At 46.3% G+C, this 11,027-nt stretch overlaps 1 protein-coding gene across 2 annotated transcripts in view; it reads right to left on the reverse strand.

Moving 5' to 3' along the window:
* The window catches only part of LOC114870612 (serine/threonine-protein kinase 32C-like), a 46,365-nt gene extending 35,439 nt beyond the window's left edge, over positions 1-10,926 (reverse strand). Inside the window, exon 1 of one of the 2 annotated variants that reach the window (XM_055502361.1) lies at positions 10,482-10,926. In XM_055502361.1, coding sequence (XP_055358336.1) covers positions 10,482-10,563 — 82 coding nt within the window. In that variant the 5' untranslated portion in view covers positions 10,564-10,926. The remainder of the gene's footprint in view (positions 1-10,481) is intronic. The other variant, XM_029175481.3, reaches the window with a different exon arrangement.
* Positions 10,927-11,027: the final 101 nt, after the last annotated feature.

Here is an 11,027-nt window from a genome sequence, read left to right on the forward strand (position 1 = left end):
TGCCATTTGATCACCAACTGGGATCAAATTAATAACACGTATGTCAGATTGGTTGGGATTCTGCAAAAAAAAAACAACACTAAAACATACAGGAAGGCAAAAAAATGCAGACAACAACAATAATAGTAATAATTCCCCTTATTCGTCCCACAGGGGGAGGTTTGCCTTTGACCCATCTGCTGGGGGAGCATGAGCTGCCACACTGCAGGCCCTGGGGAGCTAGCGTGAAGTGTCTTGCTCAAGGACACACCTGGTGGGGATCAAACCACCAAGCCACAATGTGATGTTGAGACTCTTCACATTCAATTTGTACTTTATATACACACACTCCTACTGTATGTAATGACTTGTGCCTAGTGTGATGCAGTAAAAGGACAAAAAGATGAGCAGCTGACCATAAGAACACAAGCAATTCACGTATATGGGGAAACAGTCTTAGAATAGAAGCTGGATCCCAACACTCAAATTTAACTTCCACTATCCCGCATCCTGAGTATAGTTTCACAAACCACCAGACTGTGACGCATCTCAGCGAGGAAATGGACCACGCTTCAGGGTTAAAATGTCATCCTAACCTTTGGAGTGTTCACAGAGGGATACATTAGGGATCTATTTAGAGCCTGCTGAGAGGTGGTGCGAGGGGATGCAGCAGACAGTTAGGAGGAGGAAGTGAGAGAGAAGAAAGGCTGCGATGGTACAGTACGGCTAAATAGAGCTCTACTGTCCAGCGTGAGCAGAGGAACAGCTCAGGTATGGAGTTTAAAAAAAGAAGACTGTCCTCTTTTTTTCCAGCCTGTCAAAGGTGAAACGCACCGTGGGATGAATAATGCATCTTTTCTACCAATACCAGCTGTCATCCCGCGAACTCGCGGACATATGCAAAAGTTCAATTGAGGCACTAGATTATTATAAAACATCTGACATCTATGTAGATGTTTACTATAAAAACAGTCTCCTTTAGCACATTTAACTAAACAAAAGACTTGTTACCAACTAACATAAGGATGAGTCTCAGTAGCACCAGGTGAAGCACAGCGCGCATGACGCTGCGTTCAAGTGCACATTTGAAGGTGAGGGCAAACGGACACCGTGGCCTAGTTCTTTTCCACTAAACAGTTCGTATTGGAGGCAGAACACATGTTCTGGCCCAGATATACCTGACTTCTGTTAGTCCTCGCAGGTATTTAGGACAGAGCTGTATATTCAGCTCACCAGTCAGGCGTGCGCTCACATGATGCCTCTGTCCAAACCCAATTTACAAAACTCCTCCACAGCCGCGCTATGAAAGGAAAAGCGGGCGAGGCGCCTCTTCGAGCGCCGGCTCACGGCGGTGCCAGCGTTTCGGTCAGACCTCTGATCTACAACGTGAATGAGGTTTGTTTGCACACACACACGCGCACGCACACATACACACACACACCCCAGGGGTATAATGAGCAGCTGCAGAGGAGGAGCCTCTGTCAGATTTAATAGTGTCACATTTGCTCGGCCATTCACTGTACAGTACTTCAAGAATTACACGGTGTGTGTGTGTGTGTGTGTGTGTGTGTGTGTGTGTGTGTGTGTGTGTGTGTGTGTGTGTGTGTGTGTGTGTGTGTGTGTGTGTGTGTGCGCGCATGCGTGCGTGCGTGCGTGCGTGCGTGTGTGTGTGCCACCAGTGAGTAACCTGGTTTCTTCCGGCTAACTGCAGTAATAGCATTTCTGAAATGTAATGTAAATGGGAAACTCAGTTATTGATTATTAGCAGCATCTGCTTCACTTGACTTGGTTGCTGTTCGTGTACATGTAGCTTGTTTTTTTCCAGGCCGGGGAAGTAATGCAGTTTGCATGAAAGTTAAGATTAGCAGAGTGCGTCCACATGTCCAGAATAATTACATTTAAATCCCAGGGTTTTGAGCCGTGTTTGGGGGGGAGAGAGAGAGATTCTGACCCAGTGTATGTAAACATGGGTTTTCCTGCCATAACCTGATTTCTCTCATAAATCTTGCGACTGAGTGCAAGTGTGACAAAGACAAATGAACTCGAAGCACCACGTACTGCACAGTGGACGTACAGAGCTGGTGGCGGGCGTTCTTGTGGCACTCAGGAATCCAAGAGGCAGGCCAACAGTCCTGTCCTCATACAGCGACGCAAGGAACAGAGTCACCTTAGCGCGACCTCATTCTCTCAGTTACCAAAAGCCTGAGCTGCCCTAAAAACGCAAACCACCATTCCAGTAGGAATTGAAATGCCTGCTGATGTTACACAAGAATTACTTTCATTTAGATTTTCAACTGTGGATAAAGGATCTTTTTAATAAAGATAAATTAGTTCTTTGTGACAAAGTTAATAAAATAACAAGTTACACTACAGGCCTCATTCATTCATGTATTCAGCACAGGCTCTGAATATTTATATTATTTATATATTTTAAGAGCAGTTGTAGCCTCTGCTGTTTTAAACAACCCAACTGTCGGATTCCATTGACTCCTCATTGTTTGAAATCTGCTAGTTCGATGTATTAAAAGTTCAGCTCCACCTCTTTGTGACGTCAGGGATACAAACAGCAGGTCGGTTAGTTGGTTGGTTGGTTGGTTGGTTGGTTGGCAGGGAAAATGCACAAGTCTATAATCTCTTTCCATCTCCATAAGCACTTGTCATGTGGTGACACTCAATCAAATCTGTATTGTGTTGAGCTTGTTTACAGAGACAGCTGACAGACAGGACTTCACCGCTGATGGTGGTGCTGAGCCACACTGAACCAACATTGCCCCAGTCTCTTCCTGCACAGACCTCTTATTTTGTTTTAAATCCACGCTCTCCCCGGTATTGAGCAGAGTTCAATGTCTTTGATGACTTCTTCGCTCTGGCACTAGAGCTGCAGCAACTGTCATCACCTGGACATCATCTGAGGCAAACAAGGTTACATAAGACGGGAGTAATGGACATGAAGGTTCACACAAGGCATCGTGAACTGCTCCTACGTGGGGAGAGATTTCTACGGATATACAAAAACAGCCTTAGGGGGAAAAGGCCAGTTATATTATGACAGAAATTGACAAGTCACAGCAGGAAGAGTAGAGGTATTAAAAATTAAACATATGGCTGCATTCCATTCAGTTTCCGAATCCTGGAACGCAGCGTCAACAGGATTCTGAACAGCTAATAGCGTTCACATTTCATCACCCGGATTATGCTTTCGCCCACATTGACTTACAGACTCAAAGCAAGCAAAAGAAGTCAGGAGGAAGACACTAAGCGCAAAGTGTAGAGACAGAATGTGTTTCGTTTTCACCAGCTCCAAAGACCAGATGTAGAAGAACAGAGAACTTCGGCTGTTTTTGAACTTTGCGAACTTTGGGCTGAAGAGTCTGGACAGGTTAGCAGCTTGTTCCACCATAATGGAGCCGCTAAGTTGGGGAGCTTTACTTCACTTTCAAGGGATTTCAAGCTAAAAGGTAATATTGGCGTCGAATCCCTGTAGATTCTGAACCAGATGCATCAGGTCACTGAAGGTGTGCAACAGAACTTGTGATGTGATGAGCATCATTTTGGTTGATCAGAAAAAAGACATGCTTCTGTGTATTGGCTCATTTGAACAGTTTGGATCACACATATTGGTCCAGATGACTGAACATGGAGCTGGGCAGCAAAGTCAGGAATGCAGAATGTCATTTCCCTCTCCTATGACATGACAATAATTCATCTCTTACCTAAAGAGATGACTTACAACGACTTTATATTATTTGAACTTATATATTATTATATATATATAGTTTAAACACAGAAATATTGACAATCGTTTTATATTGTATTTTCTTTAGGCTCTGATGACTTATTGTTATATACTCAATGACAAACTGTCTACAATCAAACGCTTCCCCCGTCTCCGCTGTGGATACACTCTGCAATCCCAGGATGGCACACTATGGCCGGGAACGTATTGGCCGGCCACTTGCTTTGCTTCTAAGTCCAATTACAGCAGACCTCTGCTGTGCCAGAAGCCCAGTAGCTGCAGGCAGCCATGAAGTTGAGCTGAATAAAGGGAGCGAGAGAAACACTCTGTAATAGAGATGAAAGACAGTGAGCACCTCAGTATTCAGTGCAAGTGATCAGCCATCTCCCTCTGCATCTATCTTTATCTTCAACCAAATCTGCTTTCATAGCCTCAGACACTTATCCTTGACAGGGGAGCAGTCATGCACACACATGCACACAGGCACAGACACACGCACACACACACAAGAGAACTCTACTGGACTACAAAGGAGGAATTCTGCCTATGGCTTAACAAGGCTGATCAAATAGATACAACAATAATAAACAGACAACAAGATTAAGTGCATCATCTACATGCACATTGTGAATACTCTGTAAACTCTGAAGGGAGAATAACAAGAACACCATGTCCGTGTCCGTGCTCATTTAAAAGCAGGCATTTGTCAATTCGGCAACACAGTAGCACATTCACAACAACTGTCCTCTTTCAAAAAGTGACAAGTTATCGCTGTTCCAATGCCACATGAGGACTTGGAGAGAGAGAGAGAGAGAGAGAGAGAGAGAGAGAGAGAGAGAGAAAGAGACAGAGGGAGAGAGGGGGAAAGAGAAACAGAGAGAGACAGACAGACAGACAGACAGACAAACAGACAGACAGAGGGAAAGACAGAGAGAGAGAGAGAGAGAGAGAGAGAGAGGAAGAAGTGGTCCTTTGTCTGGAGCCTGGCAGATACTCTATAGAAAAACAACAGTAACTCACTGTGCCTGCAGATATTCCTTCTTTTCTTGCTAATTCATTCATCATTGCACACTTGAAATTTTTTTTTTTTAAAATAGCAAATACAGAAGCCAGTGTTCTCCACTCAGAGTTGACTTGGCTGGCTCACAAGTTTTTAAATCTGTCAAATACATGAGCACCGTCCACGATCCATTGCGTGGGGGACTTTGTTTTGTTACCACGGTTTACCACCTGTGGGTCACATGTTTGCTGCGTTGAATGTCAAACAGCTCAGCCGGAGTTAATATTAATTTAAGAACAAACATGCTGTGTGATGGAAGACATAGAAAAGGAAACATTCAGACACGATAAGGGGGATCGAATACACATATATGTATATATGTATATATATATACATACTCTATTCTCACCCTCCGCGGGTGGTCTCATCCACTTTCCAAGCTCGGGTCCTCTACCAGAGGCCAGGGAGCTTGAGGGTTCTGCGCAGTATCCTTGCTGTTCCTAGGACTGCACTTTTCTGGACTGAGATTTCGGATGTTTTTCCAGGGATCTGTTGTAGCCACTCCTCCAGTTTGGGGGTCACAGCCCCTAGTGCTCCGATCACCACAGGCACCACTGTGGCCTTCACCTTCCAAGCCTTCTCCAGTTCTTCTCTGAGCCCTTGGTATTTCTCTAGTTTCTCATGTTCCTTTTTCCTGATGTTGCCATCGCTTGGTATTGCCACATCCACCACTACGGCTTTCCTCTGCTCTTTATCCACCACCACAATGTCTGGTTGGTTCGCCATTACCATTCTGTCAGTCTGGATCTGGAAGTCCCACAGGATCTTGGCTCGCTCGTTCTCTACCACCTTGGGAGGTGTTTCCCACTTTGACCTTGGGGTTTCCAGTCCATACTCTGTGCAGATGTTCCTGTATACTATGCCAGCCACTTGGTTATGGCGTTCCATGTATGCTTTGCCTGCCAGCATCTTACACCCTGCAGTTATGTGCTGGACCGTCTCTGGGGCCTCTTTGCACAGTCTACACCTTGGGTCTTGTCTGGTGTGGTAGATCTGGGCCTCTATGGCTCTGGTGCTCAGGGCCTGCTCCTGTGCAGCCAGGATGAGTGCCTCTGTGCTGTCCTTCAGCCCGGCCCTTTCAAGCCATTGGTAGGATTTGTTGAGATCAGCCATTTCAGTTATGTTCCGGTGGTACATCCCGTGCAAGGGCTTGTCCTCCCATGATGGTCCCTCTTCCAGCATCTCATCCTCTGTTCTCCACTGCCTGAGACATTCATTCAGCACGTCATCTGTCGGGGCCTTATCCTTGATGTACTTATGGATCTTGGATGTTTCATCCTGGATAGTGGCTCTCACGCTCACTAGTCCTCGGCCTCCTTCCTTGCGGCTAGCGTACAGTCTCAGGGTGCTGGATTTGGGGTGGAACCCTCCATGCATGGTGAGGAGCTTTCGTGTCTTAACATCTGTGGTCTGTATCTCTTCCTTTGGCCACCTTATTAATCCCGCAGGGTATCTGATCACTGGCAGAGCGTAGCTGTTTATTGCCCGGGATTTGTTCTTGCCATTGAGCTGGCTTCTTAGGACTTGCCTTACTCGTTGGAGGTATTTGGCTGTTGCCGCATTCCTTGTTGCCTGTTCAAGGTTGCCGTTTGCCTGTGGTATTCCAAGGTACTTGTAATTGTCCTCAATGTCTGCTATTGTTCCTTCTGGGAGTGAGACCCCTTCTGTGTGGATTACCTTGCCTCTCTTTGTCATCATCCTCCCACATTTCTTGAGTCCGAATGACATCCCGATGTCCGAGCTGTAGATCCTGGTGGTGTGGATCAGCGAGTCGATGTCTCGCTCACTCTTGGCGTAGAGCTTGATGTCATCCATGTAGAGGAGGTGACTTATGGTGGCCCCGTTCCGGAGTCGGTATCCATAGCCAGTCTTGTTTATTATTTGGCTGAGGGGGTTCAGACCTATGCAGAACAGCAGTGGGGACAGTGCATCTCCTTGGTATATGCCACATTTGATGGATACTTGGGCAAGTGGCTTCCCATTGGCTTCAAGGGTGGTTCTCCACAACCTCATCGAGTTTGCAATGAAGGCCCTTAGAGTTCTGTTGATGTTGTACAGCTCCAAGCATTCAGTGATCCATGTGTGTGGCATTGAGTCATAGGCTTTCTTGTAGTCGATCCAGGCTGTGCACAGGTTGGTGTGTCGCACTCTGCAGTCTTGGGCGACTGTTCTGTCTACCAGGAGTTGGTGTTTGGCTCTCTGGTATCCTTACCAATGCCCTTCTGTGCTTCGCTCATGCATTGACTCATGTGCCCACTTATCTTAGCTGCGATGATGCCTGACATGAGCTTCCATGTTGTGGAGAGACAGGTTATTGGCCGGTAGTTGGATGGGACTGTACCCTTTGAGGGATCCTTCATTGTCAGGATCGTTCGCCCTTCGGTCAGCCATTCAGGGTGAGTCCCATCCCTTAGCAGCTGGTTCATTTGTGCTGCCAGGCGCTCATGGATTGCAGTGAGCTTCTTTAGCCAGTAGGCGTGGATCATGTCAGGGCACTGTTGTGTGATGCCTCCCTTTCCCATATGTCTTTCCAGTACTGTTCAGTTTCCAGCCTTGGTGGGTCTGCTCTGTTGTTATTACCCTGCCATTGAGAGTACACTTTGCAGGTTGTGTTGCGAACAGCCGGTTTATTCGTCTGGCTTCGTTATCTCTGGTGTATCTCTTTAGGCGGCTGGCCAAGGCTTGTAGCCTTTGCTTGGCAGTTTCGAGTGCTTCAGGTATGGTCATCTGGCTGTACCTCTTAGGTATTGGTCTTTTCATTGCACCTCTCTGGGCCTCTGTCATTTGGCTCACTTCCCTCCGAGCTGCCTTGATTTTTGCCTCCAACCTTCGTTTCCATGGTGGGTATTGTTTCTCATGGCTCCCATGGTTGCTCTTATAGCCAAGCACCTCTAGGATCACTGATGCTGAAGCGTATACCAGCTCATTGGTTTCCGTGATTGTTGTGGTAGGGATCGCTCTCAATGCTGCATTCACATCTTCCATGAGACTTTCTGATGGTACTTCACTTAGCCGTTGTAGTGGGGTTCGGGGTTCGGGGCTGATCTCAACAAATCCTACCAATGGCTTGAAAGGGCTGGGCTGAAGGACAGCACAGAGGCACTCATCCTGGCTGCACAGGAGCAGGCCCTGAGCACCAGAGCCATAGAGGCCCAAATCTACCACACCAGACAAGACCCAAGGTGTAGACTGTGCAAAGAGGCCCCAGAGACGGTCCAGCACATAACTGCAGGGTGTAAGATGCTGGCAGGGAAAGCATACATGGAACGCCATAACCAAGTGGCTGGCACAGTATACAGGAACATCTGCGCGGAGTATGGACTGGAAACCCCAAGGTCAAAGTGGGAAACACCTCCCAAGGTGGTAGAGAACGAGCGAGCCAAGATCCTGTGGGACTTCCAGATCCAGACTGACAGAATGGTAATGGCGAAACAACCAGACATTGTGGTGGTGGATAAAGAGCAGAGGAAAGCCGTAGTGGTGGATGTGGCAATACCAAGCGATGGCAACATCAGGAAAAAGGAACATGAGAAACTAGAGAAATACCAAGGGCTCAGAGAAGAACTGGAGAAGGCTTGGAAGGTGAAGGCCACAGTGGTGCCTGTGGTGATCGGAGCACTAGGGGCTGTGACCCCCAAACTGGAGGAGTGGCTACGACAGATCCCTGGAAAAACATCCGAAATCTCAGTCCAGAAAAGTGCAGTCCTAGGAACAGCAAGGATACTGCGCAGAACCCTCAAGCTCCCTGGCCTCTGGTAGAGGACCCGAGCTTGGAAAGTGGATGAGACCACCCACGGAGGGTGAGAATAGAGTTTATATATATATATATATATATATATATATATATATATATATATATATATATATATATATATATATATATATACACATACACACACACTGTATATAGCGCCCCCCCACCAGGTTGTTAAAAGCTGATAAGCTAAATTAATTTCTGTAAACTCTACTGACCAAAATGTAACTGACTTTGCATAAACGTAGGGTCAAATCATAAGTGCGACACATTGATTTTTAGCACACGGCAGATTACAGCTCATCGGGATTCACTAAGGACACTAATAAGCCCACCCAGCGTATCCACCCTTTATCAATCACTCACTGTAATTCATTTCTCACCCTAAATGCTGATGTGAAAGACTGAGGAAAATGCAAAATTAAGCACAGTTTGCCCCTCAGTGAATTCCACAGGCTTATATTGCTAATAAAAAAAGCCCTTTTGGCAGCTCAGCTTGGACGTCAACCTGACCGCTTGATTATGTTTGGAACCATTTGAGCCAAATGCTACTCTAATATTACCTCCTAATGTAGGCCATATGTTGGGGTTTTTTTCCCAGAAGCCAAGAGACACTGTTTCTAAGAGACATTTAGAGTGGAAGTCAGCATTCACACACACGAGCGGTGCGCCACGGTTCACCGCTGAGCACTTCTTTGAAAGAAAGAAAGGCAGCTGCCTCACAGAGACCGTAAACTGCGCCGAATCAGCACTTCACAAGTGTTCAAGGTGATCCGGCTGACATTAACAATCGCCTCTTCCCAACGCACGCCTCCCATCCGACCGCTGTACTTTGACGCGCGTTCAGCGGGAGGCGTCGTCTGCACTGGAGCACATCCTCGGAGGCTGACGCCAGAAAACAGACGCAACCTCAGCCTGTGGTGTCTGACTCCTGACATTCAGTCGGCTTTAAAGAGAAGTGAAGCGCGGCTAATGCTTGTCCAGTGCAGGTCATATATAAAGAGTGTCACGTTAATGACACTATGATAAGGAAAGTGATTTTGTCTAATCAACACAGTAGCGGCTGGAGCTCGCTCGCTTTCTCTCTCTTCCATTTAAGCCGTCAGAGCTTCAGCCCCGACCCTAATGTTTTCTCCTTTAATTACAGAGAACAGCTATGGAAAATGAATTTTTTACAGCCCGGCACAGAAAATCTCCATAAAAATGAATTCATATATGTGCGCGGTGGCTTTGATCAGCTGTAGACCAGTACCTTTGATAGCACTCTTAATTAGTGCTCCACACTTTTCTTGAAGGCTATTGAGTAAAAGATCTGGATGTCTAATTGGGTTGTGGGTGTACGCAGGAGCTTCTTCTGAATGCACATGCACACACAGATTGAGCATATGACCACACTGCCCCCATGAAATGACCTCATTTCCTCAAGTTTGGCCTGTAACTTGGCCAGCAGGGCGAGCATCACTGAATATCTCCCATCATTATATCCAAGAGGCTTACACACATCCTCTGACGTGATATTATGAATTAAAATCACTCAACACTGATTTAGTCTTATGTAATGAACTAAAGTTCTTTGAATTCAATTTTGGAGATTCAATCAGTCACTGCCTACTTTTAAAAAGGACGAGCGGAACATTTTTTTTGCTTGCTCATTTTTGCACAAAGGTGAAATTCAAGCGGACACTTTAAATTAGACGTTGCACCGCTTCGATTATTGCCGCTTATGGATGATATAAAGAACTAACGGTGCAGGTGTTTGCGAGTAGGAAGTTGGGTTCGAACTTCTCCGAGTCACAAAAGCAGCCTTCGTCTGTTAACAGTAAAATCCCGAGCGGAAACTTCGACAACTTAGTAGCGCACGAGCCCCGGCTAATTGAGCACATGGCTAAAGACACAAACTGAACAGCGACCGATGCCGTCCGGGTTTGTTATCGCACTTTCTCATCACTTACCATCTTCCTTTTCGTCGAACACTGGTCTCTTTGAAGAACTGTTTGCTCCCATCCTCTTCTTCCACTTGCCCCAGTGAAACATTGGTGCTCAGGTCGCATTCCTCGCCTCTTGCAGAGAAACTACAGCTCTGTCTTGGACACCCTATGAAAAATATTGGAATAATAACCATGCATTTGTGCCAAACCGTGTCCGCTAATTCTGCGCTTTTATATGTTCCGTTATTTATTTCTGCCGAACAAATGATCACGTTAAAGTCTTTCTGAACCCGAAGGCTGAGAACGATACCGACGGACTGTAAAGTATTTCAGCGGAATACTGTTCTGGTAGTTGATGCAGAAGCTTAGCAGATTCACACCCCACTGGCGCTGCTCAGTTGTCTTCCGTAGCCTGCTACATAAACCGAGAGACTTATGTTTGTCGGGGCTGAGAATAGGAGCTACGTCGACTTTGATTTCTTCGCGCAAGCAAAACAGGAAGTCAATTCTATTCCACAAAATAAAAGCACAAAAGCGCCGCAGACACGGCACGTTAGCGCTGAACAGCAT

The sequence above is a fragment of the Betta splendens genome, chromosome 15 (assembly GCF_900634795.4).
Source record: "Betta splendens chromosome 15, fBetSpl5.4, whole genome shotgun sequence".
Classification (NCBI taxonomy): Eukaryota; Metazoa; Chordata; class Actinopteri; order Anabantiformes; family Osphronemidae; genus Betta; species Betta splendens.